Source organism: Mauremys reevesii, linkage group 23 (genome assembly GCF_016161935.1).
Source record: "Mauremys reevesii isolate NIE-2019 linkage group 23, ASM1616193v1, whole genome shotgun sequence".
Taxonomy (NCBI): domain Eukaryota; kingdom Metazoa; phylum Chordata; order Testudines; family Geoemydidae; genus Mauremys; species Mauremys reevesii.
The window spans coordinates 17,353,406-17,368,435 of NC_052645.1; the positions used below are offsets into that span (position 1 = coordinate 17,353,406).

Consider the following 15,030-nt stretch of genomic DNA (forward strand, 5'->3'; position numbering starts at 1 on the left):
ATTGCTCCTGCCCTCTGGTTTTACAGAAGAAGCCTAGCCTCTTTAGGTGAATGAAGACTTCACTTGTCTAGTTTCCAGCTGTACTACAGGCTCCTAGGTGAGTTTGGACAAGCCACCTAATCTGTGCCTGAATTCTGACTAAAATGTTTACTTCCCTACTCCAAGGGCTCTAGATTAAATTCATTACCAATTGCTCCCCCTCTCATCAGCCATGCATGTCACACACAACCCCAGTCAAGTCATTACAGGCTTTTGTCTATCAATCCAGGAGATTTTAGAATTAGCTCATTACCTGAAGCTAAATCCAATACTGTGCACACCTAGAAGACTAGGGTTTAAAAGATCAATAAGTTGTAGAGGCCATCAAGTAAAGGATTCCATTTAGGGAAGCAGAGTCAGGGTCACCCAAAAAAGTTAACACAGCATGGGGCAGTCTGGGACACCAGACCCTACAGAACAGGGTGTGTACCTTGTCCAGCTTTAGATGTGCTCAACAATATCCCAGACAGAGTCAATGAGTATACCCAGAAAGGGGTCACCCTTTATTCCTTTCAAACATTACAAGGAAACCTAGAGTTGGTTGTTTTTTTTTTTTTTAGAGTTAGAAAATTGCAAATCAGGTTTTGGCCATTAAAAATTATTTACAGAGAAAACAAAACTTCACATTATACAGTTTGCACTCTCCCTCCCCCCACCCCAGAAAAGTTACCCCTTAGAAGTAAAATTAAACACAGCGGACTTACAAGCTTATGGTTTTAAGCCAATAGTAAGACATTATAAAAAACTAACCAGATTAGCTTTTAAACTGTTTGTTTCTATAAAAAGCCCAAAATACTTTAAATGAAGTCAGAACCAGGAATTTAAACCAAGAAAAAAAAATCCATTGAACAGTCAGTGGCTTATTGGACTTTGAAAGCTGCTTGGAGGATTAGTGAAAGAGGCAGTAGGTCAGCAGAGAGCCTAGAGTTTGGTGTAGTAGATGGAGTCTGACTAGATTCCAGTTATGTCCAGGATCATCTTCCTCCAGTTTTAAAGGATTCAGGCAAACTAGTGCCAAGTTGTGGTGGTGGGTAACAGTGAGCTGCATGGAGGGAAATAATTCAGGCATCTTAATTGTAGGTGTTGTCAGTTCTACTTTGAACATAGAAGTGTGTGGGCAAGGCAGCAAGTCCATGATGTTATTGGGATGAGGATGGCACAAAAAGTCTTTAAGTTATGACAATGTCAGGTGGGCTCTACTCTTCCTTCTGCTCAGTTGCTGCAGGTGTTGTACTGGCCTCAGGCTCCACAGGTGTTGAGGACTCCTCTGGCTTAGCTGTAGCCTCCTGGCTTTCCCCCAGCTGCTGCTCCTGTTCCTCTTTCTCCTTGGCTTCCCCTGCTTCTGCATCTTCCCTTTTAGGCTGGGCTTCCTGCTGCCCCTCAGCAGCAGGAGGACTGCTGTCCACTGCAGCAGCTTTCTCCTCCACTTTCCCTTCCTGTGTTATACTGGTCTGCTCAGTTTCATTGGCAGAGCAAGTAGGGTTCTCCTCTCCTTTGGCTTCTGCTTTGGCCTGGTCATCTGTGGGAGAGGACACAGCAGAATCCCCAGCCTCTTTCTTGTTCTTCCTGAAGGAGATCCCACTCAGTTTGAAGGGCTTCTTGAAAGAGAACTTTTTCTTCTTCTTTGGGGTCTCCTTGCAGGCTGCAGCACCATCAGGCTTGGCCTCCCCACCTTCAGCAGCTGGGGCTGGCTCAATGGCATCTCCACTGAGAGATTCTGCCTTGGCCTCATCTTTGACTGGCTCAGCAGATCCATTGCCATTCAGTGGTGGGGCTTCTCCATCAGCCTTTGGTGAGACATCCCCATTTATCTTTACGTGGCCATTCTCCTAGTGGAAGAGGGAACCATGACATATTAGATATTATCTCTAGACCCTGGAGATCCAGAATACCACCACTTTCCCCCAGACCTCAGTGACTTTAGCTGGTAGGATTAAACAGTGTTCTCACCTCCCAGAGATGAGTTGGCCTTGGCTATAAAACACCAATTCTTGGGAAGACTAATCAGAAGGCCAAAAAAAAAAAAAGGGGAGGCGCATGCCCCATGAGATGTCAGTCTCAGCTGGCAGAGCAGGGCGAGGAGTGGAAGCATTCCCCAGGGGCTAATGCACAAGGCTGGAGCTAGGTTCTCTTCCTACAGAGTTCAGGCAAATGAGCTTTGGCTCCTGCTCCAGTACAGGGGCTCTATGGCTGATCGGGCGTGGGGGGGGGCCACAATTGGCAGGGGGGTGAGGAATGTGCTGAGTGTGGGGCGGGGGGGTGCAGTTATAAGCTTCTAACTAACCCCCACCCCCCCCACAGCCTAACGGAGCAGGCGCGCCCCGCAGCTAACCCAGTGCTGGAGAGCCCGGCAGAAACACAGCCCCAGATGGTCAGTTGCCAGGTGCGCCCGGCCCTAAATTCAGTCGGATTAAAAAAAAAAAAAAAGGGGGGGGAAGAGTGTTCGCCTAAGAGGAACCGCTACTGCGCCGCCACCAGCTGGCGCTCGCGCTCCACCTCCGGAGCCCTGGCGGGAGGGGGGGGGGGCTTGTGCCGCGAGGGGCATTGTTGCACGATGCAAGCGCTGGCGCGGGAAGCACAGCTTGAGCCGTGATTTTACACACGCACACCCGCATGTCCGCTTTCCATTAAAAAAGCCACCCCTGTCCCTCCCTGGGGAGCAGCCCTGCAATCCCCCGCCCGCGGCTAGAGCCGCAAGAGGGTGGAGGGGGGGGGGGAGTTCTCCGCTCCCAGGGAAGAAAAGCCTCAGTGATTGGAATTGCAGGTCCTCAGCCGGGCTGCATTCATTGTCCTGCCCAGCAGCGCTTCCCTGCTCCTCGCCCCCCTCCCGAATGCACCCTAGTGAACAGCCCCCCCCCCGTGTGATCCCCGGGGGCTTCGGTCACATGGACCTGGGGCGGGGTAGAGGAACGTCCCCCCCTCCCCCATTAACTGGAGACGCTCTCGCCCCTCCAAACTAGACACCTCGCGCCGCCCGGGTCCGCCCGCGGGAGCTCGCCGGGGTTCGCCCTGGAACGCGGCCATCGCCCTCCCCCCGCAGCGCGTTCTGGACCCGGATCCTTCCTTTGTTTCCCTCCAGGCACTCGGGGCTGCCCCGGGGGGGGGGGTTGCCGGGGCTTGAGCGCCGAACAAAGGCAGCCCCGCGCTGCGGTCTCCGGCAAGACCCGGAGAGGGGGAAGCATGGCAGTAAAACGCGCGGGGGAGGGGGGGTAATTGGAGATTGCAGGGAGGGGTCGCACCCCTCCTCGCCCCGTTTGGGGCGCGATCCCCCCCACAAAGCGGGTTTCGGGGGGGCTCACTCACGCGCCAGGCTTTCAGCAGAGAAAGGAGCCAGGTGGCGAGGGGACAGCGCCTAATTCGCCTCCGCAGAGCCGGAGGGTCCCCCGCCCCTCAACTCCGGGGCGGGGGGGAAGGGGGCGAAGACTTTCCAGTAGCCCATCCCTACCGATTCCAGGGGGGCTTACCCCCCCCCCCGAGAGCCCCCTTCTTATACGGGGGGGAAGGGAACAAAGCAAAGATCCGAACTCCCCCCACACACACACCCCGAAACCCACCTGGCCGTTTGATTTGGAGGGAGACACCGCAGCAGCATCGGCCGATTTCTGAGCCACCACGTCTCCTTTGGCCGCCTTGGAGCCCTGGCTGCCCATGGTGGCTGGCAGGGGATGTAGCCGCACGGAACAAAAAGGGTGGTTGAGCTCCTAAAATCCTGAGATGTGGGGGGGTTAAAGCCGCTCCCCGCTGCCCCAAACTTCTGCGCCAAGTCCTGGCTGCACAAAAAGCAAAGCGACAAATCCGAAGAGCGAGGGAGACGCGCCCCCACCAGGGAGATCAGCTCGGCGCCCCCCGGCTGCAGGGTCCCAGCCTCGGCTCGGCAGCCAGCTCCGCGCACTGAACCAGGGACCGACCGACCGACCGAGCGGATCACTACACCCCTCCCCGCCCCAAGCGCCCGCTAATAAGCGCGCAAAAGCAAGGGGGCGTGTCGGGCATTTAAATACCCGCCCAATGGCAGGCGTGGGGAGGGCACAGGCAGGAGCTGCACCCCCCGTACAATGGGGAGCACGCTCGTTGTGGGAGCTGCACATTGGGAAGATGGGCCGTTTAACCCCCCCCCCCGGATTTGCAAAGGAGGGTGCAGTCGGGGGGGGGGGGCTTACAGTGATGGGGGGGCTTGCATGGGTGGTAAGGGGGTGGGCACAAGCTAGGGGTGTGTCTGGGGGGGAAATGCAAGAGAGGCCGCTGCATCTTGCCTGCCCTGCTCAGTTCTTATTTGGAGAATCTTCTATTGGCTTCCTGGCTGGAGGAAGCAGTGCGAGGTCTGGCCCAATGGGCTACAAGACTTCAGAGCCTCAAGGGAGTTTTTCGTGGAGGGGAGAGGGGAGAGATTGGCGTGGTAATCAGATTGTTTTCCCCCCCCACCACCACCACCACCTGCAGTGTGAAAATGAAACTGATTGGAAACAAAAATGAAACCGACCAGTCTGTTTTCACTCTACAAGGTGAGTCAAAGGCAGAAATAAACACATACAGGGTGGGAACTGAATTGGGTTGTTGCCCTGGTTTTAGTTCTCCAAGTTAGTCCATCTGCTTAAACATCGCCCTTCTGTCTGAAGTTTCTACAGTGGGGTCTTACAAATCAATCCCCCCTTAAAATGTCTAGCGCTCCAAGAAGTAATTTTTCTCCATTTCCTCCTCACCTTGTCTATGTTGTGCATTTGACAGCACTTAGTGTCAAGTTAGTTTCCCTGTTTCTTTGGTTTCCCCTTGCTGTTTGTGTGGGACTTTCATGCAGCAACAGGGGAGAGAAAGATCTTGAGCAAAATAGGAAAAGTTCATTGTAAAACCACAACAATTTCAAGGCAGATGTAGCATCTGAAATGACATCCAGCTCTTTTTTTTTTTTTTAATTTGACTAGATTTCAAATTGACAGTGTCCCTAGCATAGGGAGAAGATGGTGTTTATAACACAGAAGATAATTTTCTTTTAGAACCTATGCACCGGCTTCATTTTCATAAGTGCTGAGCATATGCAGCTCTCATTAATGTCAGCCGGAGTTATCTGCGCTCAGTGTTGCTGAAAATCAGGCCCTTATGATGTTTAACCTGGCTGTGTCCGTTTTAATACATCAATAATTTCATACATAGGCCTTGGTCCTGCTGGTTCTTGCCCATGGCACAGCAGGGACACCAAAGATTTCATGATCCAGGGAAGATAGCATATGGGCACACATGCGTCTGCTGCTGTAGCAAAGGGATGGGATACAGGTGGAGAACGGGTATGTCTAAGGAGACATGATTTTAACTATGATCATTCAAATAAGGTCCTTGGCTACTGGCTGTCCATGGTGCCCTCATTCCTGCTATGACATGGATTGCACAGCAGTGTTTCATTCTTGCAGGACTGGGATCCCCTGTGCTCCCATCCTGTTCGTCGTCTCTTACCTTGGGCTTATAGGTGCATCGCTCCTCCCCAGCCCCTGGCTACCCTGCCGTCGTGGGAGTCAGTGGGCTTGTGGCTCAATGCAAACCATGAATGCTTGGCTTGAACTGCCCCATATGTAGCTTCGCGGGAGCGCAAGAGCCTAGCGCGCCCAGCTGCGGCCTGCACAAGGCAGTGTAGGATCAAGGCCAGCAGCATCTAGGATGGAAAACAATGGGTTGTTGTGTTTGTTTTACCAACAAGGTCATGTTTTGTCTTCCCCCCTGCTGGAGCAATATTTCTGTGTTAATTATATTGGGCCACAGTTGTCCTTATTGACTCTTGGTTTCCAGTTGATAAAGCCTTTGAATGGCTGCCATGCGGCTTCTTATTTGTCTTCCTGATCTTTAATCCATATCTCAAAACTGGAGTTGCCCAATGGGTTTTGCAAAGGAGCCACTGAGGATTTACAGGGGTTAAATAATGCATGCTTTCAGAATTAGCACATGTAGCTAGCCCCCCCACCCCGCTTTGCTGGAAAGAGGCGAGTGGGTCTAGTGAATCCATACCCTGTGTTGAGTAAACACACTGTGATGTTTGAGTTCAGCATGAAAGATTTTGTTCTTAAACAAAGAACTTGAGAGCAACCCCCACCCCCTCTCTTTATCTGCTGGGACACAAAGAGAAAACAGCCAGGGAATTGGAAGTTACAGTTGCTCTTTTCCACAAAACCAGGCGTGTCAGTCTTGTTTGATGTTTTCTGGCTTTGGTCAGTTTTAGTGCAATCCCTAATGTTATTAAACCGCAGCTAATTAATTTTCTTTTTGAGTGGTTGGAGTGACTTTACAGTAGGGCTCATGAAAGGGACCATCTTGACAGCCGTGAAGACTAATTGTCTTCTGTTTATCTACAAAACAGGTACAGCACGGGGCGCCCCCTAGCACATCACCAATATTTCTTTCCCCATAACTGGAGTAGAGAGAGGAGAATTCAGTCTTTGGAGTCCATTCGTTCCTTGGCCTCTCTCCTGATGCTGCCACCACGGAGGCCAACGGCAGTGCCAGTTTTTGTGGACACCACCGAATATTCGCTTGACGGTCCTGACTTCGCTACACCTAGAACCTTGGTAAGCACGAGTAATCTCTGCCGTGCACAGTCATGCAGGGCTACAACTGATCCATTCAGAGTGCCCCATCTCAAGTGTGGCCTCCCTTTGGGCCTCTCCAGACCAGCAATCTCACCTTGTTGGTACTGGTGCCTTCTGGGAAAATGTGGACACTACAGCTGTCCCATGCTGCCTCAGCTACCCGTGCAAAGGGCAGAGTAGGGTGTTTTTCACAGGGCGTAATACGCTTTCCAATGTCTCTCTTGTGCAGAGATCTGGGAGACAGGAGAACTGGCCAACCCAGTTACACAGGCAGGGGTATATGGGGCTGGATACCCGGCATAAGAACTGTGTTAGATCCCAAATACAGCCTGTTTGTTATATTAATGAAAGCCCAGTTCCAGGGCATGGGCCAAATGCTTTCTCCATATGGTGAGGATCTACGTATATGAGCTATGTTGTTTGACGACCCAGACTGGGTGCAGCTATAACATCACTTACAGTTCATAGTCCACCTTTCTGGGTCACCACTAAACTCAGCTGGGTTTGAAACTGGCATAGAATGAACGGCTCCAGTCTCCTGAGCCGTCCGGCCTCCCCCATATGGTTGTTGTAGCAGATTAATGTGATTTCCACACCTAGCATGACTGTCTATCTGTCGTGCAAAACCTGTACAAACCTGTGCCTATCTCTCTAGCGATAGCAAGTGCCTGGTAGAGCAGAGGTGGGCAAACTACAGCCCATGGGGGCCGTCCTGCTCCTTGAGCTCCTGGCCGGGAAGGCTAGCCCCCGGCCCCTCCCCTGCTGTCCCCCCTGTCCCGCAGCCTCAGCTCACCGTGCCACCAGTACTCTGGGCGGCGGGACTGCGCGCTCCTGCTGGGCAGCACGGCTGCGAGAGCCACCGGCCTGTCCCGGTGCTCTAGACTGCGGCGGGGTGGCTGGCTCTGGTCGGGCGGTGTGGCTGCCAGTCCTGGTGCTCTGAGTGGCATGGTAAGGAGGCGGGGTGGGATAAGGCACAGAGGTTCGGGGGTGGTGATCAGGGGCTGGGGAATAGGGGGGTTGGATAGGCATGGGCTCCCGGGGGGCCTGTCAGAGGGCAGGGGTGTGGATAGGGGTCAGGAGGGCAGGCAGGGGACTGGGAGCAGGGGGGTTGGATAGGGGATGGAGTTCCAGGGGGGAAGTTAGGGGTAGGGGGTCCTGGGAGGGGGCAGTTGGGGGGCTGGATGGGTCAGGGGTTCTGGGGGGGGCAGTCAGGGGGCGGGAAGTGGGAGGGAGCGGATGGGGGCAGGGGCCAGACTCTTTGGGGAGACGCAGCTTTCCTCACCCAGCCCTCCATGCAATTTTGGAACCCTGATGTGGCCCTCAGGCCAAAAAGTTCCCCCACCCCTGTGGTAGAGGGTCGAGGGATTCTGAAAATGCAACTACAGTCATAGAAGGAAAAGCCAAAGCCAGGGCTGGAAACGGGCATGGGAGGAAAATGTCCATCAAACCATGCTGGCCAATGCTCTGCTTGTGCAGTGTTTGCAGAGATAAAGTGGTGTCCTGTCCTAGGTGCGGTTTAGTTTAGTCTGCATTAGGTGCCGTGTGTGTGATCATTTTGTGGGAGGGAACCAGACACACAAACCTTCATCTTCCTACGAGCCTGCCCCGTAGCAGCGAGCTCTGTGGAGTGGTTGTATCCCCCCGACACCGCTGCTCTGTGTAGCATGTTATGTCTCATCTACTCCAGTGAAAGTCCTGGGCTGTCCTTGCCAGTCTGTCAGGGCAGGGGTTTGCTGCCGAATGCATTACTGACTGGAATGCTGTATGGGCTCAGTGGAGCGGGAGCCCTGGCTGTGTGTTATCAAACGCAATCTGCACACTCTTCTCCCCAATGGCTGTTTGCTAGGCAGGGATTTTCCTCCGTGAAGGAACAGGCTGATATTATATGGACGACGGGGCTTGTTTATCGGAAAGAGGGGATTTGGGGGGGGGGGGGGATAAGAGGCAAACCTGCTCCACCAAAGCTGCCCTGGGCACGTTGTGCAGCTGCACGAATGCTACCCAGCCTGCCCCGCCAGATCTTGGATAGCAGAGTTTTCCATCTGTGATTCCCCCGGGCAGAACCTGTCTCGCTTTCATTTTGCTTGGGGGGGGGAAGCGCTTGACACCCGGCTGCTCTCCTGCCACAGCAATCATGGGCCAGAGCTGAAGTGAGGGGAGGCAGATGTGATGTTTCGAAAGGGCGAACTGTAGCATGATGAGACAGGTCGAGATGCAGACCTGTAGGGGAGAGGGAAAAAAGCCCCTTTTTCTCATTGTAAGAAATACGATCAATCTCACTGGAGTTTCTGTAGATTTCATCCCAAAAGATCCCCAATCACCAGCTCTCTCTCGATCCCAGTCCTTTAAACCCCTAGTCTTCAGTGAGGCCACCAAGGAATCTGTTTGTAAATAGAGGAAGTTCCCTCTGGATTTCCAAGTGTGCCCGGACTTGTAAGGCTTTGTGAACATTACTGAATGTCTGTCCTTCATCCAGAACTGAGCCCAGCAATGGTGGACGTGCTGGATTAGACCAGGAGCAGGCCTGTTTACCTCTGTGTCAGGAAACTCTGCTGTCGTGTAGGTGTCCCGATCCTCAACCCAGATGTGCAAGGGATTCTGGGGGCAGTTGTCCATCTGTGCAGATCTGGGGCCTAGTCTTCTGACCTTTCAACTGTATACTTTTGTAGGGGGGAGGGACTGTGGGGGTTTCTGTTTTGTACCTTGCTGGTACAAGGCAAATGATACGTGACAAATCTCTGCATGCGTGTAATCACAATCCCACTGAAGTGCAGCTACTTCTGGGGTGGAGGTCAGCAGCAGCACAGCACCCTGCACAACAGCGGGGTTTACAACTTAAATTGGAAAAAATCCTTTTGTTTAAAAAGGTGTGATTCTATACAATTACTGTAATAAATGTAGAGGAGAGAAGATGGATGAGCGTAAAGGACCTCCATGGACAACTCACTGAAGTCAACAGGAGTCTTTCCTTTGACTTCAGCAAGCTTTGGATAAGCTCCCAGTTGCAAAACTTCTAGGGATTTCTATGGTGCAGATGAGTCTGGCTGCTTTTCTGAGTACTGTTTGCAATGTTATTGTAGCTGCATTGGTCTCGGGATACGAGAGAGGCAAGGTGGGTGAGGTAATATCGTTTATGGGACCAACTACCTCTGTTGGCGAAAGCAACAAGCTTTCAGGTTCCGCGGAGTTGAAGAGCTTGAAGAAGAGCTCTGTGTAAGCTGGTTACCTTGTTTCTTTCACCAGCAGAAGTTGGTCCAGTAAAAGATGTTACCTCACCTACCTTGTCATTCCTCATACTGATCACTCCTAAAAGAGTTCATGGGAGCCTGCCTGCCTCTGTCGTTCTCCTCTTTCAGAGCCTAGTTAAGATGTTGATGATGATGATTAATTTATTATGTGTTAAGTGCCAACAGCCTGCAAGACACAGAAGCAAACATTGTCCCTGCCTGGAGGAGGTAAGCAAATAAGCAACACACCCTGACCCTCCCACCTTTGTTATGCCTTAAATTTGCATGCAAGAATTAGTTTGGTTAGTTATTCATTTATATAGAGCTATTCACCAGTGTCTTATCATGGCTAGTGGATCTTAACCCAGTTAGCAGCTCCCCCACGCCCCCAGCACAAACAGTGAGACTCAGAATAAAAGAGCGACCCTTTCATGTAGCTTTAAAAATAGCAATGGTATTAACTAATTATCTCTCTCTGGGGAGGGAATTCCAGCAGGGAGAATCTGGCGAAAGCTTCACTAGGCCATTGGGAAAGGATGGATTGTAACAGATTCTGACACCGGCATAGCAGGAAGGTGGAGAACAGCTCCTTCAAACATCCCTTCGCCCTTTCAGAGTCTTTGCCCAGTGTTAGGCTACTAAATCCATATTTAGGCCTTGCCTGCGCTCCAAAGCTGTACCATTTTCAGTATAGTTAAAGGATAGTTAACTCTGTCCATACTGTACCGCTTTAGCTCAGTAGAAAGGTGTTTATACTGGTCTAGTTCCAAGGAGGAAGAATATTAAAGTTAATGTTTAAAATTAAATAGACACAAGTTAAGAGGGGTACATCTGGGGTCAGGCTTGAGTTATGAGGGATTACAGGTATCGGTTGCAAGGGTGAAGAGATACATAAATATCACATAACCGGCATAGACCCTAGCACTATATGAGAGCAAGGTACGATTATTATACTGGTGTATTTGCATCCACACTTGGGGTTGTATATCTGTAAAAAAAATCACAACCCCACCGACATAGCTATTCCAATGCAAAAACGATGTGTGGACCAGGATTCCTAGATGATTGACGTGATCTTCAGACATCTTCAGCACTCAGCAGCTGTCCCTGGCGGTGACAGGTCTGGTTTTCATCATGCCCTCTGCTTGTGTGAATGACCGCGTGGCAGGGTAATAGTGTGTGAGTAATGAGGGCAGTGTAGATCGGAGGGTAAAGAGTGGATGGAGTAAATGGGAGAGCAGCCAGGTGGCAATTGTAGGAATTAGTGAATTATACCCTGCAACCCCCTAGACTTCAAAGCACTGTTTGTATTTGTAGCAGAGGCATAGGAACAGAAAGTGACTTGCCAAGGGTCCATGGCGGATCTGGGACTAGAACCCAGCCTCCTGATTCCTGGTCCCACACCTGACCACTGGAACAGGTGCCGTGCTGTATAAGTTACTGTAGCGACTGCGACAGGGGTGGTGAAATTGAGAGCAGACTGTTGCCCATTCAACACTAGCGTGAGTGGGGACTGTCACCTTGCTGAATTACTGAGGGGGGTCTGCATGGTGCTGCTCAGGAAAGTTAAGCCAAATTAACTAACGGTGTGAATTTAAAATGCGCTAGTTAAATCCCTGCGCGGACGCTCTCACTCAGAAGCAAAGTGGCTTTCGTTTGCTTTAGCTTCATTCACGTCCAAAGTGGAAGAGAATGTCCACACAGGGGTTTAATGCTCTAAATACACACCATTCGCTAATTCAGGATGACTTTCCTGAATCCTGAGCGTCTCGGTGTAGACATGCCCAGAGTGGCCAGACAGCAAGGTGGGTGGAGATGCCACAAGGAGAGAGAGAGAGTGAGCAAATCAAAACAGTAGAAAGCTTCCATTTCAGGCACCTGGTTGTGAGGTCATTGTCTGCCGGAGTCACTAAAACGCTCGGCCTGGCACTAGGTGTGAATCAAATCTTGCTGAAGTCTTGGACCTTGCAGGCCAGTGGCATGGCTCAGGAATGTGGTTAAAACGTGATTCCAGGTCTGAACTGTGCTTTAACCATATTGTACCCGGCTCCTGCCAGGCCATCGTTCATACAGCGCAGGCTTCTACAAGGGTGCGTTTGTAGAGACGTGCTTTCTGGGATGGGGTCGCTCCGTTACTTCCTAGTCAGTCTGTCAGGGGGGTATAATGAGGCAGGGCCACAAATAACCATAAGTGCCCAGGTGAGGAGCCTGAGATGCGAGTGGGTTCACGTGAGAAAAATCTATTGATTATACAGTGGAGATGGGCCCGAGCAATTGTCGGACACCCCCATGGATAAAATGGGCCTGGGTCCAAACCAACCCCAATTTTGGAAAACCGAAGCCAGAATGATGAGATTTAGCTCAGCCAGCCCCAGCGTTGTCCCTCTCCACTGTACAGAGTTGAGTTACTCGGTGCTGCTGCAGCATTTAACTAGCGACACGGCACTCAGGAACCCATCCAGCTTCGGCTCACGGTGTCTGGTACAGAGCATCCTCGGTGACCTTTATGTTCTGGGCAATTTGCAAGGGATTGAAAAGATTAAGGGGGGAGGAGGAATCAACCCTGTGGGTTGTGCAATCCCAACACACTCTCTCTTCTGTGTTATATGCAAGGAAAGAGATTACAGCCAAACCAACAATGGCCAGATTGTGAGCCCTTGAAACACACCTGGATGAGGGGCAGGTTTGATTTCCATAGAATACGATTGTGGTTGGGGGCTGGGGAGGAGAGTTTGAAGATTGGAGGCTTTCAGGAGCGGAGGTGGCTTCGTAGATGATGTTTCCTGGTGTCATCAGCTGACAATACCAGTGGTGTTTGTGCAGAGGATGCTTGCTGGGAGGGTGCTAGCAGCATGGCAGATGGCTGCTTCTCCATGGTCGGGGCGGGGTGGGGGGGAGTGACTCTTGATTGGACAGCAGCTTGTTGGGTGCTTTGGAATCTATGGATTGGGAAAAAAAACTGTTGCTATTCTCTATTTTTAATTGGGATCATTATGTTGTTGCTGCTACTTGACTGGATAAGGAATGATTGGCCTTGAACTGGGTGATCTTGTATCTAGCGATGCTTTGTAAAGTACCCATCACTGGAAGCACTTTTGAAGAGAAATCAGTGTCTTGTATTACAGAACCCCCTATTTACATGGGTGTTTGGGTCTGTAACATGCTTATGACATGGGTTGGTCCTATCTACACAGTAAGTCATGAGCAGATCCCACCAGGGCACCACCACCACCTTTGGGGCAGTGTGTTGCAGCATGATAAACGTTGTCATGCAGGCCTCTCCTAAGAGAAAGAAACTGAGGGCCTGATCTCCCCAGTCACCTGCAACTCCACTGAGTCGACTGGAGTGACTCCTGATTTGCAGCAGCGTGAGAAGATTGCTGAGGCTAGATTGACTAGCAGCTGCGAGTCAAGAGGGGAGAAAGAGAGAGACATTTTGGCTCTGACCTCTGAGGCCATTTACCACCTCCTAGGACAAGCGTTTGAACACGACCCAACCCCAATCAAATAGCCACCGTGTACCAGGCAGGCCATGGGACAAGGCTGCAGCCAGTGTCTTTTCTGCAGCCCCTTCTCTTCCTTCCATGCCCACGAATGGTGTCAAGCCGGCACCTCAGGAGCTCAGAGTCTTCTATTTCTCCACAGAACCGGCACAGCGGCATCGTGCCAGCTTGCCCTGTGCACAGCCCACCTCCTGCCAGAGAGCCTCAGCCTTCACCTGCAGGGACCCCTGCTCGATGGGAGAAGGGAATTCAATCTCCAGGGCTCGTACAGTCCCTGAGCCCTCTGCCGAGGCTGCCAACTGTGGTGATACTTGTGCTGCAGAGAACAGTCCCCTGGGAATTAGACTGGGGCCTACCCAGTGCCTTGCTGGCAGTTGCGTTTCATCTGGGACAGATTTGACCCAACACGCTGGAGGGGAAAGACTCCGTATCTCATGGCCCACCCAGTTCAACTCAAGAGAACAGAAGCTGGTTGCATGCTCTCACCAGCGCAGGACGCTCACCCCACACGTCTTATCTCTCTCGTAGGCGGCACTTGAGCTCTGATAATGGGCTTCTTGACCCTGACCAGCCAGTATGTTGCCGGTTCGGTGACGTTACGGCAGCAGGCCGGCTGCCAACGCTTCTCTGGGGAGAAACTGGGCCATGACTTCCAGCTGGCAGCCGAGGGTGGGAGGGCAGCATGAGAGGGCGTCAGGGTGCTCTGGAGCATTGGGCAGAGCTCTCTGCCCGGCACAGTCAAGGCTGCTGCTCAGTCAGCTTTTGGCAGGAACTCACGGACGGGGGCTGAGGAGGGAGCTCGTTTTCAGAATCTCCTCCTCATTAAACGGGAAGTTTATAGTGGAAACAAAAGTGACTTTCAGTCCCAATGGAGCTCGTCCCACTCGATTTCCTTTAGAGCCTCAACGGAGGTGCAGGGAGGGTCTTCCCATACTCCACGCGCTATCACGTGGTGGGGGGCGGGCTGTGTTAGAATGGGGGTTGGACTCGCCCCCCCCCAAACCATGGGAGAACCATGCAACGGAGCGTGTGAGAGCCCTGCAGAGTACCTGCAACTCCATTGCTTCAGCGCTGCAAGCCCTGCAACAGACACCCATCCCCTCTCTGGATCCTGCCCCAGGATTTAGGATATGGTTATACCGTGTGGTGGCGGATTAGCCACTGGACCACCAGGACCCTGGCCAATTGGGGCACCCCATGCCCGCTCCACCCCATGCACCCGCACCCCAACTTCACTCCTTGGCAGGAAGGCTGGGCGGGGAAGCCTCCATGCCCCGACCCCATTTCCCCAGCAGGAGCGCCATGGGGGGTGGCTGGGGGGGGATTGCAGGTGGAAGGCGTGGGGAGGAGCCCACAGTTGCTCTGGCCCAGGGCCCCACAAACCCTTAATCCGCCTCTGATACCGTGGTTTTGTCCCATCTGCACAGGCAAGGCCAAAAGCAGATAGGTTTGGCGCTCCTGCTCCCATTGGAGTTGGAGGCAAAGCTCCCACTAAGCCCAAGCAAAAGCAGACCTGCTTGGTAATGACCTGTCTGGAGCTGCTGATGTGCATGCTGCTGTCTCCTAGGGAGAACACCCAGAGAAAATCCCTTCCCTGCAGGGAGAATGCCATAGGAAAGCCCTGGATCAATAGAGCAAGGAAGTCACTGGTGTGGGATGATGCAGCTGAATCTGAAGCAGATGTCCAACCGG

The 15,030-nt window shown here is 52.2% G+C and overlaps 1 protein-coding gene and 1 long non-coding RNA gene across 4 annotated transcripts; one reads left to right on the plus strand and one right to left on the minus strand.

The window, feature by feature from the left end:
* Positions 1–5: 5 nt before the first annotated feature.
* Positions 6–3,963, minus strand: MARCKSL1 (MARCKS like 1). Of its 2 annotated transcripts, none has more exons than XM_039511375.1 (2): positions 3,594–3,963; positions 6–1,868 (listed from the first exon to the last, which is right to left on the minus strand). In XM_039511375.1, the coding sequence occupies exons 1-2, from the start codon at positions 3,687–3,689 to the stop codon at positions 1,236–1,238; spliced, it is 729 nt and encodes a 242-aa protein (XP_039367309.1). In that variant the 5' UTR covers positions 3,690–3,963; the 3' UTR covers positions 6–1,235. The 2 variants fall into 2 exon arrangements, with proteins under 2 accessions (XP_039367309.1, XP_039367310.1); XM_039511376.1 differs by lacking the exon at positions 3,594–3,963 and adding an exon at positions 3,004–3,107.
* Positions 3,964–4,267: 304 nt separating this feature from the next.
* Positions 4,268–14,160, plus strand: LOC120389203. 2 transcript variants are annotated; one of them, XR_005590812.1, is made up of 4 exons: positions 4,268–4,541; positions 6,380–6,587; positions 10,013–10,063; positions 13,111–14,160. It is a non-coding gene; the product is annotated as an uncharacterized LOC120389203 (long non-coding RNA). The 2 variants fall into 2 exon arrangements; XR_005590813.1 differs by having other exon boundaries at positions 13,481–14,160.
* The last annotated feature ends 870 nt before the right edge of the window (positions 14,161–15,030 follow it).